At 37.1% G+C, this 24,727-nt stretch overlaps 1 protein-coding gene across 3 annotated transcripts in view; it reads left to right on the top strand.

Annotated features, from left to right (window-relative positions):
* The window catches only part of CDKL5 (cyclin dependent kinase like 5), a 198,889-nt gene that overhangs the window by 55,155 nt on the left and 119,007 nt on the right, over positions 1 to 24,727 (top strand). For all 3 annotated transcript variants that reach the window (XM_045778028.2, XM_087859815.1, XM_087859816.1), the window contains exon 2: positions 21,565 to 21,788. In XM_045778028.2, the coding sequence (XP_045633984.1) occupies positions 21,725 to 21,788 (64 nt within the window). In that variant the 5' untranslated portion in view covers positions 21,565 to 21,724. The remainder of the gene's footprint in view (positions 1 to 21,564; positions 21,789 to 24,727) is intronic.

The raw sequence follows: 24,727 nt of genomic DNA, 5'->3' as shown, positions 1-24,727 counted from the left end.
TAAATGTCTTTTTACAAAAGGATGTCTCTTTTTTTCCCCCTAGATTAAAAAAAAATTTTTTTTTAAGATTTATTTGAGAGAGAGAGATATCGAGAGAGAGAGAATATGAGTACAGGGAGAGGGAGAAGCAGGCTCCCCACTGAACAGGGAGCCCAATGTTGGGCTGTATCCCAGGACCCTGGGATCATGACCTGAGCCGAAGGCAGACGCTTAACCGACTGAACCACCCAGGCGCCACAAAAAGGTGACTTCTCCTTGGCTTTTTAAAGCTTCTGTGTTTGCAGTTTCTCAGAAATAACCAGCAGGGTCAGATTGAGAAGCACATTGCATTTAAGTTGAAGGGCTCTCAAAGATTTCAGCCTCTGTCCCTTTGGAGAACTTTCCTGGACACAGATGTACTTTCTCTCATAGCTCCCAGAAAACATAACAACATGAAAAGGAACCACCCTATTAAGAGGTGTTTCTGAACTCAAAGCCTGTTGGTTTTCTCTCTCTCTTTTTTTAACGTAGGCTTCACACCCATGGGTGGGCTTGAACTCATGACCTTGAAATCAAAACCTGAGCTGAGATCAAGAGTCAGATGCTTAACCAACTGAGCCACCCAGGTGCCGCAGAAGCATATTCTAGGTTGGCAAAATTTTCTCCCCTACAGAACCTTCAATAATTTCAAATACCTAAAGATTTAAGTGTACACACTGTAGTATTACAGTCAGGGTCCTTTTATAGCATATTGATTAAATGGAAGTGACTTACCCAAGGTCACAGAGTTAGTGGTAGATGAAGATAAAGGTGGAAGTCTGTTTTGCTGCACAGAAGAAATACAGAACTGTGAAAATGGAATTCTTGCTCCTAGGTACTTTACTTGGTGGAGAAGCAATTCAGGGCTTAGGTATTTTCTATTCCAAAGTTAGAAGTGAACATAAGATAGTGCATGATTGCTGTGGGGTGTCCCTATCAGATGGGGGCCAGCAGTGTGGGTGGTGAAAGAATTCACCCAAGGCAGACCAAAGGAGATAAGTTTATTGAATACACTGCAAGGAAGAAGCAGGCAGGACAGCAAAGGAGAGACGATCTATGATGAGGCTATGGTGAGAGGACACAGTTAATAGGGCAGACTGGGGGAGTGTGGGGACATGGAATTTTCCCTTTTTTGGTAACTGTGCCTTGTTTTAAGTAGCCCATTGGTTAGTTTGGACCTATCGCTATTTCAGGGTCCATCAGTTAATGAGCTTGTTTGCATTCAGCCTGGTGGTGGTCGCTGTGGGCCCTTTTGCCTTGCTCAAGTTTTCAATGTTCGAGACTGTTGCCTGAAAGTGGCCTCTAGAATTTTCAAGAACCTATTGACCAAACTTGTCTAAAGAAGTTGAACAGCAAAGATCTTACATATTGAAACACAATTTTCTTATGATGTGGTGAGTTTTTATATATTTTAAACTGTAATTTTTAACTAACATTTTAAGAAAATGATAAATAGAAAAATAGCATCTCTACTTTTTCCCTCTCATGTACTATGTACATTATTTGTAATACATTTGAACCTTTTATTATTTAGTATCAATACAAATTAAAATTGATGATAGTATTTAATGTTCCAAACTTGATCTGTTGCTTTTCTTGGAAAGGACAATGTAAATACCTACTAAAGTGTTTATAGTTATTTCTGTTTTCTAATACCTAAATTTTATAGGGGTGCCTGGGTGGCTCCGTCAGTTGGGCATCCACCTTTGGCTCAGGTCATGATCCCCGGGGCCTGGGATGGAGCCCTGCATTGGGCTCCTTGCTCGGTGGGGAGCCTGCTTCTCCCTCTCCCTCTGCCATTCCCCCCCCCCTTGTGTTCTCTGGCACTCTCTATCTCTCTGTCAAATAAATAAATAAAGTCTTTTAAAAAATGTTTTGTAGAGATGTTTATTTGTATTAACAGTTTTTAGATTTTATTCCTGGAATACATTAATAAAAGAAGCAACATTAACCTTCCTTAGTAACTCATATAACTTAAGACTAGAAAACATATTTATCAGACAAAACTTAAAATCAAATTTAGGTATTGATACATTAGCAAAGGATAGGTCCCCATGACTATTTTCTCTGCAGTTGATCCCTTATTATCCGTATCTTGCTTGTGCTCATCCAAATTTTCTTATTTCTTTGGTTCAGTTTTGGTGTGTATATTTATAATTTTTATATCTTCCTGATGGATTGACCCTTTTAACACTATAAAATGTTTATATTTAGTAATTGACTATTGATTACTGGTTATGGATTACTGATATTGGTTATTATCAAAGTGCATATTTTGTTCAGGTTTCCTTAGTTTCTACCTAATAGTTTTAGTCTTAATGTCCATTTATTCTGATTTTAATATAACCATTCTAGCTTTCTTAAGCATGATATATCTTTATTCATCTTTTTTACTTTCAACCTATTTGTATCTTTGAATCTAAAGTGTGTCTCCTGTAGACAGCATATAGTTTCATCTTGTTTATTTATCGAGTCTTACAATTTGTACCTTTTGATTGGATTGGTTAATCTTTTCACATTTAATAGTGTTATTGATATGATTGGATTTAATCTGTTATTTTGCTTTTTGTTTTCTATATATATTTCGTGTCTTTTTGTTTCTCTGTTTTTTCTTCTTCTTTTTTTTTTTTTCTAAAATTTTATCCATTTGAGAGAGAGCAAGCAAGAGATTGAGAGAGCACAAGCAGGGGGCGGCAGAGGGAGAGGGAGAAGCAGACCCCCAGTTGAGCAGGGAGCCCGATGTGGGGCTTGATCCCAGGACCCCGGGATCATGACCTGAGCCGAAGGCAGATGCTTCACCGACTGAGCCACCCAGGCACCCCTGTTTCTCTGTTTTTTCTTTACTGCTCTAGTCTGGGAACTGGGGTTAGAGGATGCCCTGTCTTCCTGGCTACACTCACCTGGAGTAGAGCTGGGGGTAGGGTGGAGTAAGGAAGTGGGTTGTGGCTCAGATACCACAGATTCACTGTTTTTGCCAAGATTCAGTAGATTTTCTTGAATAAATGTTTCTGCGTTTGCCACTAAGGCAAATGCCCTTAAGGCAATTTTGAGAGATTGTAAATATAATTTTCATTATTTGAGATTGTTTTGCTGGGGAAGAGGTCCATGTGGAATTCCTCACACCAACATTCTGGAAGTGCTTCTCCTATTTGATTTAATTTTGTTGGAATAAAATATGGCTTATGGAAACAGTGTTTGTTAAAGGTATTTCACTTCTAAATAATAATCTATTGCTTCCACCTTTTTAAAAAATCCTGCGATAGTAATTAATTGATAGCACGTTTCTTTAGAGTTTAGACTTTGTAACTCACCTCTCCTTTCTGTGTTTTAGCTTTAGAAAATGAGGGATCATTTTCATAGTTCAAGCAGAGTACTTTTATTTGTAGTCCCCTAACTATAACTTTTGTGTTTGCTTCATTTCTTTGGTTTCTTTCTTGAAACCTTTTGGAGCTAAAGGTAATTAAAGTGCATTTGCTTTTACTCCAAATCAAATGCTTTACAAATAGTATCTCAGCAGTTCTGCTTATTGATGCTCATCAATCTGTCAATTCTTGGTTTTTGTGCTGGCACAATGGAAGGTGTTTTACTTGATACAGTTAGTGGAAGGTGTCTTTACTTATACGACTTTGTATTATCAGTAGTGTTGATGGTACAATGCACTTTCAGAAATGGTTCTGGATTTAGCATAGTTCTAAATTGTTTAGGGTGAGTACAAAATTTTCCAGTGATACTATTCAACTTAAAATAACAGTGCTTTGCAAATAGTTTAATTATCATCAGATCTGGCAAGACTAAGATATTACTTGCCTTAAAAATGTTTTATTTACTTCAACAAAAATATTGTTCTTAAAAATGCTAATGACATTTCATGAATCTATTATTCCTTTTGGGTCTTGACATAAATTACTTGTCTCAATTGGGAATCTTTTCAAGTGCAGGCTCATAATTGAGATGATAAATCCCACTTTTGAGAGTTATTAGCCTTTTTATTTCCTTTTTTATGTTAAATTAGTGTTATTATTTAATTACTAATAATAGTTGTTTTTTATTATGTGCTTTCCATGCATCAGAGGCTTTACTTATATAACCTGAATCCTCCCACATTAGCCTATAAGTGGGTAGTATCAGTCCATCTACTAAGAGAATGAGAAAACAGGCTTAAAAACGTTAAATAACTTGTCCATGGTCACATAATTACTGAGGGTTGACACCCTCATGTCAGAAGACACCCTGATTCTCAGAAGCATAGAAAAAGGGCCCAGGTAGGGGAAGGGTTTGTGCCAACAAGGAATGCACTGGACCTGATTATTCATCAATCTAGTAAGTGTTGGATTACTGAAATAATGATTTTTCATTTTCTTTCTTTCCTTTTTTTTTTTAGAGAGGGGTGGGGGAGAGGGGGAGAGAGAATCTTAAGCAGGCTCCACACCCATCTAACATGGAGCTGACTTGGGGCCTCCATCTCACAACTCTGAGGTCAAGACCAGAGCTGAAATCAAGTCAGATGCTTAACCCTTAACCGACTGAGCCACCCAGGCGCTGTGATTTTTCATTTTCTAAGGAGGATGTATTAAAGTGTAGAAACTAAAAACTCATTTTTGGTTTTTAGAATTATTAGGGTATTTTAACCTATGTTGACATAGTCAAGCATATGTTTGAATAATTCAAAGTAGATAATAGATAATATTTACATTTTGAATGTGCATGGGTTTCTTTAAATATTGAGTCCTGTGTCTGTGATTAAGTAAACTGGGAGTTATTTCAAGGAAAATGATGATAACATGCTGAGAAGCAGGCTCTGGGGACACTAGGAAGCTCTCTAGTTTTCTCACTTACTATGTTGTGAATGGCCCTTCAGTCAAGCCAGAACAGATCTCCTCCTTAATAAGCTGATTAGGAGACCTGGATATAAGCTTTGTTTCTTCATTTATATAATGACTAGATAAGGTTTATTTTAGGTTTTACATTCTATGATTCCTTAAACAGAAAGATGGTAGTTTGTATTTCACAGGGCCTTATGTATTATTTGCATGAAATTAAAAACACAAGTATTGTGGATCTGTGGACCTGTAAAGTAAAATGTACTATGGATAATCTACATACAGATGGTAATTGACAGTAATATTATTTACAAGTTCATTCTGTCAGTTACTGTTATAAATATGCATAGTCAATTCTTATTTTGGAAATGTGGATCATTATTATGTTCTTTCTCTGTTGACAGGCAGAAAAGAGTTGAAATGTAGATTGATTTTTATTTTGATATTTTATAAAAGATTTGATAGGAATGAAAATGAATCCTCTCCCCAAGCTTTGGAAGTATCTGAATTTTATTTATCTGTTTTGTTTTAGAAATTTAAAAAAAGATTTTTTTGAGTATTTATTTTATGTGTAAGTCCTAGACTTATGGATGGATGGATGGTATCTAGTTTTTAGGAAATTTTGATTAACCTAAGGGAGATAGACATGTATGTAAACAATAATATTTAAGTATATGATTAAAATCACGTGAGTGCTGTATGATTTTATAGACTATTCTTTCGAATTTTTATCATGGGAATCAGATAATCTTAACTAAAGAAAAAAGGTGAGCTTATAGATTTTATAGAGGATAACTTTTAACTGCTGAATAGATAGGCAGTTGCAATTTACTTGATTTTTGAATAATGATGGCTAACATTTCAGTCAGCAAAGACTGGGACTAGGCGTGCAGAAATGATCTGAACAAAAGCATGAAAGTGGGAATGTGAAAGGCATGTTCTAGGTGTTGATGAGTAAGTGTAGTTGGTATGGAGCCAAGGATTCTTATAGAGGAGAAAGTGGGTGATTGCCAAGTGTATTGTTAAATTCACAGGAAAGCAATTGCCAAAGGTTGTAGTTAATTTTACATTAAGTAATATATTACTCTGAGCCTAAATTTTCCCCTCTGTAAAATAAGGTCAAATGAGATGATCTGTAAGCTACTTCATAGGTATTAAATAGGTATTTGTTGAATGATAATAAATGAGTGAGCGAGTAAAAGAGATGTCTTTAGTTATTTTCCTTGACATTCGTGCCTTAGAAATGTAGACTTTTTTGGGTACACAGTGGGAAATTATATATATATTTTTAAGATTTTATTTATTTGTGTGAGAGAGAGAGCATGTACAGGGGGAGAGGTCTCGAGAGAGAAAGGGAGAAGCAGGCTCCCTGCTGAACAGGAAACCAGACGTGTGGGGCTCAATCCCAGGACCCTGGGATCATGACCTGAACCAAAGGCAGACACTTAACTGACTTGAGTCACCAAGGTGCCCCGGAAATTAAGTTTTTGATAGTAAAATTATATAACAACCTTAGTCCAAAGAAAGTAAGTCATGGTCTCTTCCTATAAATATGGTTATATGTTTTTAAATTTATTTTTTTGTTGGAATCAGTGGATCCCTTTTTGGATTATGAATTCTCAGGATTCTTTTAACACTTAAAATATTGAGTCTTAGAAGTATTAAGTATTTTGTAGGAAAGTATGTAAAATGAATATGAGTATAGAAACTTAAGGTAATTTAATATTACCACCCCATTTTTACTGTATTTTACAATACAATTACATGGGATTGAAAAACAAATGAACAAAGTAGACTTTTACTGCAAGTAGTTGGAGAAACTCTTGGGATGGCTGGGTGGCTCAGTCAGTTAAGTGTCTGCCTTCAGGTCAGGTCATGATTCCAGGGTTCTGGGATCGAGTTCCACATCAGGCTCCTTGATCAGCAGGGAGCCTGCTTCTCCCTCTGCCTGCTGCTTCCCCTGCTTGTAGTCTGTTTCTTTCTCTGGCAAATAAATAAATAAAATCTTCAACTAGTTGGAGAAACTCTGGTCTAAATGATTCCGAAGTTTCTGGCTTTGTGTTGATCAAAATGCCATGATTGTGTGAATCAGTCTCTTTCCAAGGCATCTTTTCCAAGGATGCTATAAAGATGTGATTATAATGTATTCATCTGAAAATGACTTAATCATGGAGGCTGAGACTATATGACAGGCTGTTTTAACCTTAGAGCAGGCTATATTCCTTATGAGGTTGCCTTAAGTTGGAAATTAAGTACGTTAAGCCTTGAGTTTTTCATGTGTTCAATGTATATGGCTTATATTCCTTATTATGGACCTGAAGTGTAACTCTGTATTCATTCAGCTACCCATGATATATCGGTATTGTACAGCACAAAACTTACCATATAAACATATAAGACCCCATAATTGGCAGTCATGTAATACTGTTTTCTTAATGCTCTTCTGTATTCCTAGTTTCAGTTAGCAGTGCCCCCAGTACATCTAGTAGTCAAGGCAGAAGTTTTGCAATCATCTAGACTTCTCTGTGGGGCCTCCCAACAGGCGGTGAAAGAATTCACCCAAGGCATCACCCAAAGGCGATGAAGTTTATTGAGTACATTGCATGGGAGTGGCAGGCAAAGGAGAGACCCTTTGCTGTAAGGCAGTGGGGGTTTGTAGTTAAGGGGGAAGGTGAAGGAGGTGTGGGAAGTGTGAAATTTGTCTTATTTGGCACCTGTATCCAGGTATAAGTAACCCATTGGTCAGCTAGAGCTTTATGGATATTTTCAGGTGAGTCGCCTAATGGGCCTGTTTGTGTTCAGCCAGGAGGTAGGTGGTCACTATGGACCCTTCTACCTTATTCAGGTTTCTGTTGTTCAAGTTGGTGGCCTAAAAGCAACCTCTACATTCTCCATTTCTCTTTCATCAATTATTTTAAAATTGTCACTGTGTCTGTTTTTTTTTTTTTTTTTAAATGCCTTTTAAAAAAAATTTTAGAGCAAGAGCACATGCTTGCACCCGCGGGAGCTGGGGAAGGGGCAGAGGGAGAGGGGGAGAGAGAATCTGAAACGGACTGCCTGCTGAGCACAGATCATGACTCAGGTCTCCTGACCCGGGGCTCTCTCTCATTATCTGAGCTGAGACCAAGAGTCCCACACTCAACTGACCGAGCTGCCCAGGTGCCCTGTCACTGTGTCTTTTGAGTACATCTTTTAAAAAAAATTTATATGTTTAAACTATTTTATTTGTTTATGTATTTGAGAGAGAGAGAGAGAGAGTGAGCAAGAGGAAGAACACGAGCAGGGGGAGGGGCAGAGGGAGAGGGAGAAGCAGAAACCCCACTGAGCAGGGACTCTAGGATCATGACTTGAGCCTGAGCTAAAGGCAGATGCTTAACTGACTGAGCTGCCCAGGCGCCCCTGAATCATTTTCTAAATGTCTTAAGTCTATCCTCCTTTCTCTGTTCTCACTCTTGCTCCTTTAGTTGAGATTTTCATCCTTTTGTGCCTGGCCTCTATCAGTCCAGTAGCATTCTGATTAGTGTTTCTGCCTTAACCCTCTTCCTGCCTCCATGGTGATTTTTCTGAAACAACACTGGTGAGTATTCACCTAAAAGGCTTCTCTTGATTTACTGTTGTCTCTGGCAGAGGACTTCAAAGTTCTAGTACTGTATGTAGTTGAATCCTTTCTTTAAGTATTGGTAAACATACCTGTGGCTTGATATACAGGGCTTTTTATGATTTAGTCCTAGCCTCATTTCTAGCCATTCCTGGACCTGTGCCCTGATTTCAGAGAAGCAGAATGACTTGAATTCTACAAATAGTCTTTTTTTTTTTTGCGCCTATTTTAGCACAAACTTTGCCTAGAATGCCTTTACCCCTTGTCTATTCAGTATTCTGTTCTTGTCTTAAAAATGTTACCTTAATCTCCTGAGTGATAGTGTCTTTTGTATGTTAGTGGGATGATTCCTGACAGAGTCCCTAGATAACTTTCTGGATGGGGCCTGGTCACCAGAAGGATAAGCCATGATTAAAAGGTTAGAGCTTTTTTTTTTCTTTTTCTTTTTTTAGGTTTTATTTATTTATTTATTTATTTATTTATTTATTTATTTATTTATTTTTAAAAGATGTTGTTTATTTATTTGACAGAGAGGGACAGCAAGAGAGAGAACACAAGCAGGAGGGAGCTGGAGAGGGAAAAGCAGGCTCCCCGATGAGCAGGAACCCGACACAGGCTTGATCCCAGAGCGCTGGGATCATGACCTGAGCGAAGGCAGATACTTAAAAACTGAGCCACCCAGGCACCCCTAGAACTTTTTTTTAAAAGTAAGCTCTTTGTCCAAAGTAGGGCTTGAATTCACAACCCCAAGATCAAGAGTCATATGCTTTACTGACTAAGCCAGCCAGGTGCTCCTAGGTTAGAACTTTCAGCTCCCTTCTCCTACCCCTTATTGCTGGGGAAGGGAGAGAGGCTGGAGATTGAGTTTGGTTATCAATGGTCAGTGATAAGAGCATCACGCCTACATAATGAAACCCTCATAAAAACCCCTTAAAAAACTGGGTTTGGGGAACTTCTGGATTGGTGAACACTCCAATGTGCTTGGAGGATGGTGCACCCTAAGAGGGCATGGAAGCCCTTTGTGCTTTCCCCCCACCCCCCAATACCTTGTTCTATTCATCTCTTCCATTTGGTTTTCCTGAGTTAAGTAAGTATCCTTTATAATAAACCAGCAATGGTAATTGATGTGAAATGTTGGGGTCCAGGAGCAAACAGTCACGAAAGAATTCTTGAGATGTCTTCAGTGGTAAAAGGGTGGTTTTATTAAAGCACCAGGAAAGGACCTGTGGGCAGAAAGAGCTGTCCTTGGGTTGTAAGGTGCTGCTGATTATATACTTTCAAGTTGGGAGGAGGTTAGGGATAGTGTAAGTCCCTAAGAAATTTGAAAACAAGGTTTCCAGGGCCTTGAGAGGGGTCATTTAGTACACCTAGTAAAACCTTAGTCATGAGACCCTTCAGATGTGTATCAGTGGGCCATATTTTTGGAGGATGATTGCTAACCTATATCTTGGCAGGGGTGGGGGAACTAGGGTGGGTGAGGGGTGGGTAAAGATAAAGGAAGTTTCCAAAGGGATTTTTACTGGATCCTGGAGGTTGGATCGATGTCAAGCTAAGGTTGCCTTTTGCCTTTAGCAGAGTATTTACATTGTGGCAATTGAGTTCCTGGAGGAAGATCGCTCTGCCTGTCTCAAGTACTTGTCAATGGGCTATAAATAATAAGGAAGTTTAATTTTTTCCCCTATATTTTGCCTTTGTGTTCCTCACATCAGTAAGTGTTTCCTGAGTTCTGTGAGTCATTCTAGGAAATATCAAACCTGAGGAGGAGTTGGTGGGAACCCTCAAAGTTTTAGCCAAGTTGAACATAAGAACAGGTGGCCTGGGGACCTGGGACTTATGACTGGTGTCTAAAGTTAAGTCTGTGAGACCAACCGTTTAAACCTGTGAAGTCTGATGTTAACTCTCAGTTGTTGGTGTTAGAATGGATTGTAGGGACACCCAGTTGTTGCCAGAGAATTGGCGTTGGAAGATGCCACATATTTGGTGTGGGGTCACAACCCCAGTTTATAAATGGAAACAAACCAAAGCTTCAGCTCAACATTAAGTTCGTATGTAGGAGAGCTGTAATTCAAAAGTCCATTTTAACCATAATTTTGTTTTATTTTTTTAATTGTAATTTCCTTGAAGGAAAGAACCTATCTTTCATTTTAACATACTAAATTTTAATTTATTTTAAATTTTGAATTTTTTATTACTTATTATATGTTCAGATCTCTCTTTTTAAAGATTTATTTGTTTTAGAGAGAGAGAGCGAGCATGAGCAGGAGGGGTGGAAGGAGAGGGAGAGAGAATCTCAAGCAGACTCCATGCTGAGCCTGGAGGCCAACGCTGTGCTTGATTTTAATGACTCTGAGATCACCACCCCAGCCAAAACCAAGAGTCTAACACTCAACCAACTCTATCACCTAGGCGCCCCTCAGATCTCTTGAACTTAATTGAATGCTCTCATCAATTAATCGCCTTGATGGATTACTTGTGATTTTTACTGTTATTTGTTGGGTCAAAGTATTGTTACTCTTCTAAGGTTAGCAGGACAGATAGCTGACTGAGGAGGTTTAAGATCTTTAGCTTGATTTTCTTAAGTTCCTTCTATGTTTTAAGTAGGACACAAATATCTCTAAATAAAAATAACTTCTTCCCAACCCATTTGGAAAATACCCCAGACTTTTTCATGCCTTGTGAAGTTGTTGCTGTCTAGTTATCATTACTATTTGTTTATTCCCTTTAACATAAGTGACCCTCCCAGGAATAGTTTAATCACCAGATGTTTGGCTAGCAGCATTCCACTTATTCTGGTTTTGCGGTTTTTCTGAGATAGGTTGAAAGGTAATCATTCCATTCCTTCTCTTGTTCTAAAGTGATTTTACTCAGTTGCTCTTGAAACTTACTTTGGTAAGTGATTTGGAACCATAATGAAAAGAGAGAGGGGAGGGTATTGTATTTTATACTGGTTCTTTAGGAATTGACGATTTTGACACTCATTTTCAGTTTGAGAGGTTCTGAGTTTTTAGAAAAGAAATTGTGGGATTTGAAAGCTACAAGGGACCTCACAGATCATCCAACAGAGGAGCTTTATTTTTTTTAACTGAGGAAATGAAAGTTGTCAAGATCAACTGTAAGTCTGATACTTTGCCTTGGTGAGAAAAACCCAGGCTTTAGAATCTCTTTGATGAATCTCCAGTCTACAGTCAAATCAGTCACAAGGACCAGGAATCTGGATAGATAATAAAGAAGATCAATTTGTGGCAGCATTAACACTGTTCAGCCTGGAATCATCCTTTGTGAATTTTCCAAATTATTGGCAGTGTTTGAAAACACTTCATGTCTTCAGGTCCAGTAAACTCAACCATGTATTTTTATACTTTTCAATTAGTAGACTTTTCAGACTTCCAAAAAATAGCAATAAATATCCTTTTTCAAATATAATTTTATGGAGAACCAGTATACAAAACAGATATAAGTGGTATTTAATTAGAATACAATTTTAAGTATAATTTTGATTTATTGGAAAATTAGTGAAAACTCAAATTTGTGAAATAGACATATTTCCCTTCTTTCTCTAGCTTAAAAAAATGGAATGGATGTACCACAGTTCATTTAACCAGGCCCCTATTGATGCATACTTAAAGGTTGTTTCCATTCTTTTGCTTTTACAAACATTACTGCTGTGAATTATGTATGTTTATCTCTGTGTATGTATGTGTGTTTCTGATGATCAAGTTTCTAGAAATTTGATTGCTGTGTCATTAGAATACGTTTGTTTTTAGTTTTGAAAGATATTATCAAATTAGCCTCCAAAAATTATATACATTCCCACTAGCAATGTATGAATAAGCGTAACTTTCTCACGCTCTCATCCACATGGCATGTTAATTTTGTTTTTTGCTAATCTGAGAAATTGAATCTCACTGTAGTTTTTAAAAAAATTATATTTATTAAAATAATCTCTACACCCAACGTGGGGCTTGATCCCACAACCCTGAGATCAAGAATCCTGTGCTCTACTCACTGACCCAGCCACGCACCCCGAATCTCAGTGTAGTTTTAATATTCAGTTTTTATTATATGTAAAGTTGAGTAATGTTTTATGTGTTTGCCATTTGTGTTTCCTTTACTGTGAACTATTTGTTCATAGCACTTTGCCCATTTTATTTATTTATTTATTTATTTTTAAAGATGTATTTATTTTAGAGAAAGTGCCTGAGAGTGATCAGGGGGAGGGGCCGAGAGAGAGGGAGAGAAATCCTCAAGCTGAGTCCCTGCTGAGCACAGATCCTGATGTGGGGCCTGATCCCCGCCCCCCAGGATCCTGAGATCATGACCTGAGCTGAAATCAAGAGTCAGATGCTTAACCAAAGGAGCCTCCCAGGCGTCTCGCACTTTGCCCATTTTAAAAATTGGGTTTTTTGAGCAGTAGGAATCTTTTATGTGTTAGGATATTAACTCTTTGTGATATAAGTTGTAAATTCTTTTCATCAGTTTTTAATTTTTCTTTTCCCTTTGTTTTTTTTTCTGTTTAATTTTTATGGATATCTAAATGCAAACTTAACATGGCTAAAGTAGAATCCTGAATTTCCCCCCTCCTCCCTTCCTTTAATCTGCTTTTCTAGTTTTCCTCAATCAAGAAACAACCTCCATCTACTCATAGCCCAAACTCCAAACCAAGAAGTTATCCTTGATTTCTCTCTCTCTCTCTCTCTTTTTTTTGGAGGGGGATTTTTTTCCCTTTTGAGTGTAGGCGCTGTGGGGTGGTACACAGTACAGAGATTTGGAATAAGGCTTTGCAATTTTTTTTTTTTTTTAAGTAAACTACCCTCAGTGTGAGGCTCGAACTCATGACCCCAACATCAAGAGTCACATGCTCTTTCCATTGAGCCAGACATGCGCCCATCCTTGTTTTCTCTTATACTTCCCATCTCTAATCCATCCTGAATTGTATTGGTTTCCCCTCCAAATATATATCTTAATCTATTCATTTTCTTTCTATTCACCAACTAAGTCCATCCTGCCCTAATTCTTCACCTGGGTGTCTGCTGTGGCTTTCTACTTGTTATACCCCCAAACTGGCACCTCCTCTTCCATGTAATGAGCCGTCCGCTTCTCTGTAGCTTATATGATTTTTTCCAAACACATATCATCTGATTGTCATACCACCCCCTGAACCCACCCCTCCCATTGTTCAAAACCCTCCTCTGTCTCCTTGTGTCTTATGATAAAGTTGATTATAACTATGTAAAATAACCTAATCTCTTTCTCCAGTCTCACCTCGTACTAGGTTTTTAACTACCCCACCCCCGCCACCTTTGAGTCTCTTGTCTCTGTCATGTTCCCTTCTGACTTGGGACTTTCACATAAATTGTTCTCTCCTGGAGCATTCCTCCTCCTCCATAAGTTTATGTCTTATTGTCCTATAGATCTTAGCTCATTGGACACTTTCTCTGGAAAAGCCAACCTTCCCTAATTAGGTGGCAACCCTCTTACGAGCCCTTGTAGCACCTTATATTTCTTTTCCATAGGACTTAATATTTGCAATTTTATGATTATTGCATGATTCTTTGATAAACTCCTTGAAATAAAAAGTCTTGTCTGTTTCCTTTACTGATACGTTCCTAGTGTCTATTCCAGTGCCTAGCATATGGTTAGCTCTTAAGACATTTATTGAATGATTGGTTAATTAAAAGCTCTCAGGTATAGTGTTTACAGAATGTACCATTTTATCCTTTCTGAAAAATGTGACTACTTTTGCTCTAGGCCAGTCTTTCTTATCTTTTCTGTAGGACTTGCCCAATACCACTAAGGTTCAGCAGTCTTATCTCTGAAGTCTTAAAGCATTTCAGGGATGGAATGTATCTAGGCCAATGGTCTTGATTTCATTTAAATCCTATGAGTGTTCTTCAAGAGTCTTGGACTTCAGTTCCTTCTATCTTTTTTCATGTGAATTTTAGGTTTTTGTTTGTTTTGTTTTTGAGTAGAGGACAATAACTTAGATCTATTTTCTGATCCACATCAACTCAGCAATATCTAGGTGGTCCCCAACTTTCGTAAATTTATTTTAAAATCAGTTATTTGGAATTTGGAGGTCAGAACAAATTATCCCATGGAAACCATGATAAAGTTGATACTGATATATTCATGCAAGTACCTTCAAAACCTTTTTAACCAATAGTGTGTCTTAAATAGTACAATATTGGGGTGCTTGGTTGGCTCAGTTGAAAGAGCATGCAACTCTTGATTTCAGGGTCATGAATTCAAGCCCCATGTGGGGTTGTAGAGGTTACTTAAGTAAAAACTTAAAAAATAATAGTACAATATTAGTATGAACCTGAATTTCTCTGATCCGAGTTTAGCTCTTTTTTTCAGTCTGAATTCTGAGGCCCTCGGAGTCTCAGAAAACTAAAGAGTTCTGTAGGATTGGCAGTGCTTAGGCGAAATATCAAGTAGCCGGGTAGAAGGAGATCCATTGAGTTGTTACTGAATTTCCTACTTTGTGGATGGATTGTAAAGGTAGAGTGGGGAGGTAAGCTACACGTTTGGAAGTTTGAGTTTATGTTATTAAACTGTGTGTATATGTTACTCGTGATATCAAATATCAGTTGGATTTAATAATGGGAATTGATTTATAGAGAATGGATTGATAAATCGCTTTTTCCACTATTGGTAGAATAAAGCAAAATTATTAATTATGGGTGATGTCACATCTAGGAGGAAAACTAGTGCATTTTCTCCTTACTTACATGCAACATGGAGAAATTCTCTAGGGAGAGTAATTGGGATTTTTTTTTTTTGGCAAGGCTGTGCTTTCCATGAACATGGTTTCTTTCTATACATGGATCATGAGTTTTAAGATACTTTCAAACCATTTAAACTTTCTTATAACAGGTTTTGTCATGTACCAAATTCATTCCTGTGCAGTTTTCAGTGACAAAATGGTTCTCTCATTTGTATGTATAAAAACAATGCCAGAGATGAGAACAAAACTTATGATTCAACTGATTTTGTATTCTCTTTGGGAAGAAAAGACCCATTGAGATGAAGATTATAATTTCAGCACAAAGGAAACATTCAAGGCTCAGGCAACTCTTAAATTCAATACTAATAATACATGAAATAAATTAGAAGCTTTACGTTTCTGTCAGTTCTTGTAGGTACTTGCTTGCCAATACAGAGACAAGTTTGCTTAATTCTAGGTGTATTTCTTAGTGCAGAACACATCCACTTTAAAGTTTATTCTGCTATTTGTTTACAAAGTTAATACTAATTAAAAAAACTCAAGATTTTTGAGAGATTCTTAGAATTTTCATGTTGGAAGGGATCTTAGAGGACATCTGGTTTAGTGCATGACTTTTCTACTATGGCCTGGCCAAATTGCATCCAGCGGCCTCTTCCTGCCCCCTGCTGGTCCCCTTCTTGTCTGCTGTGCTTCAGATTACAGGTCTTTGTTCCTTGAAATTATCAAACTCTGTGGGTCTTTCTACTTCCTGGAACGCTCTTCACCCATCCCTGTTCCTGTGGTTTGTTTCTTTACATTAAACAGATTTTGCTCCAGTGTCAACTCTTCAGACAGGCCTTTCCCAGGCCACCCTATCTAAAAGAGGGATGTGGCCCCCCCCCCCATTTTCAAAAGACTGTTTCCTTTCCTTTATAATACTTGTCAGTGCCTGGAATGATCATGTTTATTTATTTATTGTCTCTCTCCCCTCATTAAGCTCCATGAGAGCAGGGGCCTTATCTGTTGTTCACTGCTGTATCCTGAAGCATCTACAGCGGGCTGGCCCACTGCAGGTATCTGACAGGTATTTATAAGAATGCATGAGTAACCATTGATGGTTTATTGATGTCCAGTCACTACTCAGCTGACGTCTGTCTCCTTTTCACTTGTACCTCTGATCTTAGTTCTTCCCCCTAAAATAACCAAATCATCTGCTCTATTCCCTCTTTTTCAAAGAGTCTTCAGACATTTAGATGTCCGTCATCTCTCATCAAAGCCAGACTTGCCCAGTTTTCTTACCAGCTCCTTGTCTGGCATAGTTTTAGAGTGTGGTCATCATCCAGGTTGTCCATCACTGAGAGTTTTTGGTTTTGTTGATACCCAAAACTAGAGACCGTATATTGTATGAAGTCTGAACCTCAGAGAGAGTTCAGTTAAACTTTTCTGGTTCATGTAATACTGAAATGCTTTATCTTTGATAAAAAGTGATCTTTTACTTTCATATAAATGACCAAGAATCTGTTCATACCTGATGTCATTATCAGAATTAACTCTTGACTTCTTAAAAATTTGTTTTATTGAGGAATATAACATAGAAATACATAAAACATTAATGTACACTCTAATGAATGTCTATTTAACTACCATTGAAGTCAAGAAAATAGAGCATTACTAGTGTCTCAGAAAGCCCTCTATCTTATCTCTTGTCAATCTTAACTCTTCCCTACCAGTAATATCCTGATTTTTTTTTTAAAGATTTTTATTTATTTATTCGACAGAGATAGAGACAGCCAGCGAGAGAGGGAACACAAGCAGGGAGAGTGGAGAGGAAGAAGCAGGCTCATAGCGGAGGAGCCTGATGTGGGACTCGATCCCATAACGCCGGGATCATGCCCTGAGCTGAAGGCAGACGCCCAACCGCTGTGCCACCCAGGCGCCCCAGTAATATCCTGATTTTTATAAGAAACCCTTCATTGGTCACTTAACTTTTTAGGAATAGACTTACCACTTATGTATGCATACCTAAACCATGTAGTTTGTCGTTCAGCTTTGCCTGTTTTAAGACTGTGTATAAATGAAATGATACTATTGTATTGGTTTTCTGTTGTTTTGTAATCAATTACTACAAGTTTAGCAGCTTAAAGCGGCATCCATATATTAGCTCACAGTTCTGTAGGTCAAAAGTGTGGGCATGGTGTGGCTGGGGTCTCTGCTCAGGATATTATAAGCCTGTGACCAGACGTTAGCTGGGCCGAGTTCTTTTTCCCTTGATTAGTTTCAAAGTTTATTTCTAAGATCCAGCTCTTTTTTTCTTTTTAATCTCTTTATTGTTTGTTTTCTATTTCATGAATTTCTATTCTTGATTATTTCTTTATATTTTCTTTGGATTTATTTTGCTGTTTTTTTTTTAACCTCTTGATATTGATGCTTAGTTATTTTAATTTTTTAATATTTTGTGATATATGCATGTATAAGACTCTCAGTCCCCACCACCCCCAGCATTGCTTCAGCTTCTTCCCATAAATTTATTTTTTTGTTAATTTTAAAAAAAATAAGTAAGCTCCATGCCCAACGTGGGGCTTGAACTCGCGACTCGGAGATAAAGAGATACATGCTCTACCAACTGAGCCAGCAGGTGCCCCGTATTTTTCTTATTTTTAATTGTCTATTGTGATTTGTTTTTTGACTGAATTATGGATTAATTTAAGAGTATTAATTTTCGAACGTATGAATATTCTCTAGTTATTTCTTTTGTGATCAATTTCTTGCCTATTTGCGTGGTGCAGGGAGAACCTTGTACTTCAGTTTTTGTAGTTTGTTTTGAACTGTGTTATGACCTAGCACATTATCAGTTTTTATAAATATTCTGTGTGCGCTTGGGGGAGGAAAAAAGCATTCTAAAGTTCTTTGCTACAGTCTACAATGTTCATTTGTAGTTTAAAAAATACGTCCAAAATGGTCTGTATCCTGATCTTTCTCTTTAAATTGTCTTTTGAGTTCCTTTGCTGTTTTTCTCTTTCAGTTCTAGAATTCTCACTTATTTTTCAAATTTGGTCTTATACCTTTTGGACTTACTAGTTCTGTCAAAATGTTCAACCCTTGGGTTTTTAGTAATTCAGCCTGTAGTTTTATAGGCTATTCCTGATAATTCTGATATTATACATCTTTCTGGGTCATTTTCTGTTTTGGTCATTTCTGTTTGGCTCTTGATCTTGGTATCTTATTATGTACTGCTCAGTGTAAAGGAGAAAGTATCTGTAGCAATATTGTGAGGCCCACGTTGATGTTATTTTCCTGCAGAGACTTGGTTTTTTTTCACACTCCCCCTTTGCAAACACCAGACAACCCATGACATTACCAGTCTGAATGTAGGACCACCTCAGTAAGGTAGCGGTTTATTTTGGTAACATGAAACTAATTCAAGTCTGTCCAAGGGCTGATTTATTTCTGGTTTCCTTCATCCTGGGAGTGTAACTCTGAGGTTTCTGCTTTAAGTGGTGTCTTATCAAACTTCCTCCTTTTGGCACTCTTGCCTTTGACTTTTGCTTCTGGATTTTTAAAGGTTTTAAGAACATTCCCCCCCCCCCTTTTTTTTCTGGATCTTCAAGTGCTTGAGAGCTGAAACCATTTTGGGTGGTTTGGATTACATCTCTGGGTCCAATTCTTTTGCCTTGATTTCAACCAGCTAATTCTTTACAATCTTGCCTTTGGGGCTTTTAGGCTATTTTTAAAAAGTATTTCCTTCAATATTTGTATTTGTCCTCAGAGGGACATTTCATCCAAATTAGTTAGTTGAAGCTAAAGTATCTGAATTTTTAGGTCTAATTACTCAGCGTTATTCATATAAAATTGTGATGAAATCCAGTTTGGTAGTTGAAAGACTGCTCTTGACACCACCTATGTTATGTATTTACCTCACATGTTTGAATTCTGATTCAGATGCTTAAAGCATTTAATTATGGACATACTGCTCTTCAGAAAGCTTGTACCAGTTTGTATTTCTACCATCAGCATATGAAAAGGCACACTTCAAGTCAGTACTTTCCCACACCACTTGGATACTCTTATTTTTAAAAAGTTATAATTTCATAGGCAGCAAAGAATTTATTGGTTTTGATTTATTCTTTCCTTTTAAACCAGTATTTTGTATTGGTACAGCTGTTATTTTTCATGAAGATAGGATAGCTTTTTTTTGAAGCAAAATGACTTATTTTTAAATAATTTCAGATTTAGAGAAAAGTTGCATAGATGGTACAAAGAAATTTCTGTTTCATAGACCCTTGACCCAAATTCCCCAAATGTTAACATTTTAAGTGTTCTTTGTCTCTTCCTTCGTACACATGTACTTATTATTTTTTTCCCAAATGGTTTAAGTTGCAAACTTTATCTCTAAATATGTTGCTGTTCGTTCTTTTTTTTTTTTTTTTGTTAAATTTTTTATTAGACTGTCTTATCTGGAGATTCTGGGCTGCGCCTTGTTAATTCATCAATTGAATTATTATTGACATATATTAGTTTTAAGTATACAACATAGTGATTCTGTATTTGTATATATTGCGAAATGATCACAGTAAATCTAGTTAACATTCATCACTACACACAGTTACCAATTTTTATTCCTTGTGATGAGAACTTTGAAGATCTACTCCCTTAACAACTTTCAAACATATAATATTAACTACAGTCACATTTTGTATATCACTCATAATAATTTTAGGAGAAAGATATTTTTTTTCTTGTTCTGGTTTAGTCCAGTCCAGGATCATACATTTTTTTGTTATCATGTCTCCTAATCTTCTTTTGTGGAACGGTTGCTTGGTTCCTTGTCCTTTATAACCTAGACATTTTTAAAGAATACAGGCCAGTTACTTAGTAGAATGTCCCTCAGTTTGGGCTTGTCCGTTTTACCTTTTTGGAAGGAGTGCCACAGAAGTGACGTTGTGTTCTCTCCTATCAGGAGGCATATGATGTTGACTTGTTCTATTATTGATGATGTTAACTTTGATCACTTAATTAAGGTGGTGTCTGGCAGGATTCTTCACTATGAAATTACTATTTTTCCCCTTTTAATTAGTGGGTATTTTGTAGTGGAGCTACTTCGAGACTAGATAATATCCTGTTTTCCATCAAACTTTCAACCACTAGTTTCAGCATATGTTGATGATACTTGCCTGAAATAATTATTACCAGGGTGGTTGCCAAATGGTGATTTCCTAATTCCGTCACTACATTTATTATTTGGAATTATACTCTCAGAGCTTTTCCTTCTCCCCTCATTTATTTATATAAGTAAGGACTGGTATGTTTTTATTTTATTCTATGGTTTATAATCTACTATTTTCATTTATTTTGTTGTTTAGTTGTTTCTCATTTGACCAGAAGTGACTCAAGCTGACTCCTGTGTCCTTCAGACATGCTCCTGTCATTCTTTGAGCATTACCAGCCTTTCTGGCACCACAGAAGTATATTCTGGGCTCATATTGTACTTTTCCTTGTTCTTGTCTGGGAATCAGCCATTTCTCTGAGGAACCTGGTTCCTTTCATTGGTGCACTAGGTGTGCTAATGGAATGTTGGAGTGTCATTGCTTCTAGGCTTCCTCAGCAGACAGAGCTAGGGAATATATATATATATATATATATATATATATATTTACACACACCTTTATATCTATTTCTGCATCTCTATATTAAGAACTGAGCTCCTATGGTTAGCTCTAATTCCAAGCCTTCATCCTTTTCATATTTGTAACTTTTTTTTTTTTTTTGAAGATTTTATTTATTTGACAGAGGGAGAGACAGCCAGTGAGAAAGGGAACACAAGCAGGGGGAGTGGGAGAGGGAGAAACAGGCTCCCAGTGGAGCAAGGAGCCCAATGTGGGGCTCGATCCCAGGACTCTGGGATCACGCCCTGAGCCGAAGGCAGACACTTAACGACTGAGCCACCCAGATGCCCCTGTAACTTCTTTTTATGAGAATAAGAAGCCAAACTCTCATTATCCACAATGTATTTATTTACTTATTTGCTCAGTCCGAGAACACACATAATTTCATATCTCTTTGTAAAAACATGTATCTCAGTATAGTATTTATTTATAAATAATTTTTTTTTGTTTTTAGAGTGAGGAGAGTATGTAGTTAAAACTTTGTTTTCAAAAGTTACCTGGAGTTAATTCTTTTCCCCCTGACCCCTCTCCCCCGTTCAGTGTGGTTATGTTCATTTCAAATATAGTTAGGTGCATTTGTTTTTGTTCCATTTTGGGTTCTTCTCTCTTATTATTATCTTTTTCTTTCCTTTCTTTCTTTTTTTTTTCTTTTTAGTATATGAAACATTAACATGATTTAAAAAAAACTGTACAAAATAGTAGGATAGATTATTAGAGTGCTGAATATAAAACTTAAGGCTTTTGTGTTTTCTCTTTCAGGGAATCATTTAATACTTCACATTAGAACAAATATGTGAAAGTCCCTGCCAGCCTGTGAGAATTTCTTCCTTCGACATTTTGGTTTTACTTCACAACTGTCTCTGAAGTTCTTTCTTGATGCCATGTTCTGTGGCTCGCATCAAAAGAGGAGTTTGTCTTCATGAAGATTCCTAACATTGGTAATGTGATGAATAAATTTGAGATCCTTGGGGTTGTAGGTGAAGGTAAGTTTAGCATTCCTTGAGTTTCTGAGCAATGTGTGTAGTTATAGCTACCACTGAAAAGGTTACTAACTCACATCCTATTAATTTTACCTATATTAATTCAGATATGTGCTTAAGTGAAATATTAAAAATTAAATTGTGTTATTTGGGTTTTATTCTCCAATTGAAAGTTAATATTTTAAAACCCTTTAAAATTTAATAAATCAGATATTTCTTAAGGCTGCCTTCATTTCTGTTTTCTTTCTTTTTTTTTTTTTTTTAAGATTTTATTTTATTTTATTTTTTTTAAGTAATCTCTACACTGAAGGTGGTGCTCAAACTCACAACCCCAAGGTCAACAGTTGCATGCTTTTCTGACTGAGCCAGCCAGGTTCCCCAAGGCTGCCTTCATTTCATTGTTTGCATTAGCAATTATGGTTTCTTTAGTCTATAACTTTTTTACATTTTATTTTTATATCAAGTTTATTTTGGATAACTTAAAATTTATTTGTATAAGTTAAATTTTACTTAATACATGGTAAAAATAAGTGAATAACTTCTATTTGTCTTTGAGAATGACAAATCACATTTTTATAAATTCTGAGGCACACAACTTGTTTATATTTTAACATTTCTGAAATCAGGATGTGTGTTAAAATCCATAGCATGTTGTAGTTTAATTGGCAGCTCTTTTTCTCCCCAAGTAGTACATAATGCTTATGATTAATGACATCATAAATTTGATGAAATATGATAATTCATTTGTCATAAGTCTTCCTGATTTTCCTTCTTTTTTTATTTTTTAAGATTTTATTTATTTATTAGAGCAGGAGAGAGCACAAGTGGAAGGGAGGGGCAGAGGGAGAGGGAGAAGCAGACTCCCCACTGAGCAGGGAGTTCCATGGCTGGGGCTCGGTCCCAGGATTCTGGGATCATGATCTGAGCAAAGGCAGATGCTTAACCCACTGAGCTACCCAGGCACCCCCCTGATTTTTCCTTCTTTGTCATTTTTGCTTTTGACTTAAAGATAACTTTATGGAGATTTTGAGAAATGATTCTGTTAACAGGGTATGAGTGATTATAATTATGGTTTCTTAGCATTTACTAATTTTTTTAGAGGAGGACAGGAGGAGGGGCAGAAGGAGAGGGAGAGGGAGAGAATCTTAAGCAGGCTTCACGCCCAGCATGGAGCCCAGTGTGGGCTTGATCTCACAATCCTGAGATGATGACCTGAGCCAAAATCAAGAGTCAGAGGCTTAACGGACTGAGCCACCCAGGCTCCCCTAGCATTTATATCTTTAAAGCAAATGTTATAAAAATTTTTATTTTATGAATTTTTCTTTTTTTTTAAAATAAAGATTTTATTTATTTATTTGACAGAGAGAGCTCAGGCAGGGGGAGCAGCAGGCAGAGGGAGGGGGAGAAGCAGGCTTCCTGCTGAGCAAGGAGCCCAATGTGGGGCTCGATCCCAGGACCCTCGGATCACGACCTGAGCTGAAGGCAGCCAATTAACTGACTGGGCCACCCAGGTGCCCCTATTTTATGAATTTTCAAATAAATTGTGAATTTTAAAAGAAGTTTGGAAGATTTACCTGTGAACAGCAAAGCTGTTCTAGATTTTAATATTAAGTAGTTAATTCCTTTTCAAATAAATAGCAACAATTAAAATACAGTCTGGGGTGACTGGGTGGTGCAGTTGGTTAAGTGCCTGATTTTGGTTTCGGCTCAGATTGTGATCTCAGGGCTGTGAGATCAAGTCCTGCATTGTGCCTTGTGCTAGGCACAGAATCTCCCCTCTGCCCCTCCCTCTCTGCTTTTGTTCTCTTTCCCTCTCTCTCTCTCTCTCTCTCTCTCTCTCAAATAAATAAATAAATCTTAAAAAAAAATACAGTCTAATTATTGGGTACTTGCTTTAAGGTCTGAAGTCAAAACCATATAAAAAGAATGGATCCAAAAAATAAAAAAGAATGGATCCTTCTTTCACCAGTCAACTCCTTTTCCTTTTCTTCATTGATAGTAATTATGTAAATAAAATTCATTCTTCTTCTTTTTTTTTTTTTAGTAATTTCTTTTTTAAAAGATTTTATTTATTTATTTATTTGAGAGAGAGAGAGAGAGAGAGAGAACACACAGAGGGAGAATGAGAGGGTCCAATGTGGGGATCCATCCCAGGACCCTTAGATCATGACCTGAGCTGAAGGCAGATGCTTAACCAAGCCACCCTGGCACCCCAATAAAATTCATTCTTGATGTCTTATTACTGTTTTATGTAGCTGCCTTTTTTGTTTTTTTCCAAAATATTATATTTTTTCCAAAATATTATAATTAGAAACTAATGCAGTAAATAAAGATACTGACTGGAGCCATTCAGCTCATAGGGTGTAACAGGGTTGGAATGTTTCAAATTCTGAGCCCCAGTTTTTCTGTATCACAACCTTGGTTTTCTTAGTATACCTGTAGGTGATCATCTCCTTAGGAATTAGCTCAGATTAACTAAACTACTAGACTGTTCTATAAATCAGAATATGTCAGTTTCAGTTATAGTCAGAACCATCATTACTATATATTTTTTCTTTGTAAACTACCTCAGATGCTTTTTGCCTAAGAAATACATGTATATTATGGAAATTAAAAACTTTCTGGTAAACTCCGCATTCTTGTAGCCCGGGCGGTGTATTTTCACTCCATAGAAAAACTGGCATGAGCAGTTAAATCGGGATTGAAGGATTGCCTGGTGATTGTGGAATTAAGTTGGATGGTTGTAGTCGCTGATTCCATCCTGACTATGATAATAAGATTCATTGATCTCCACCAAAGTGAGGGAGACTTGTTCCGGTTCTCCAGATTCTGTTTGAGATACGTTTCCCAATTTCATCTCTCTGAAGTTCCCTTGTCATAGATGTATGCAGACTTTGCCTGTCTGTTAATGTTCTTGGCTTTTCTACAGACCTCAAGTTATC

The sequence above is a fragment of the Ursus americanus genome, chromosome X (genome assembly GCF_024610735.1).
Source record: "Ursus americanus isolate L20-20 chromosome X, mUrsAme1.1.p, whole genome shotgun sequence".
Taxonomy (NCBI): Eukaryota; Metazoa; Chordata; class Mammalia; order Carnivora; family Ursidae; genus Ursus; species Ursus americanus.
This window is presented reverse-complemented; position numbering and strand designations above follow the sequence as displayed.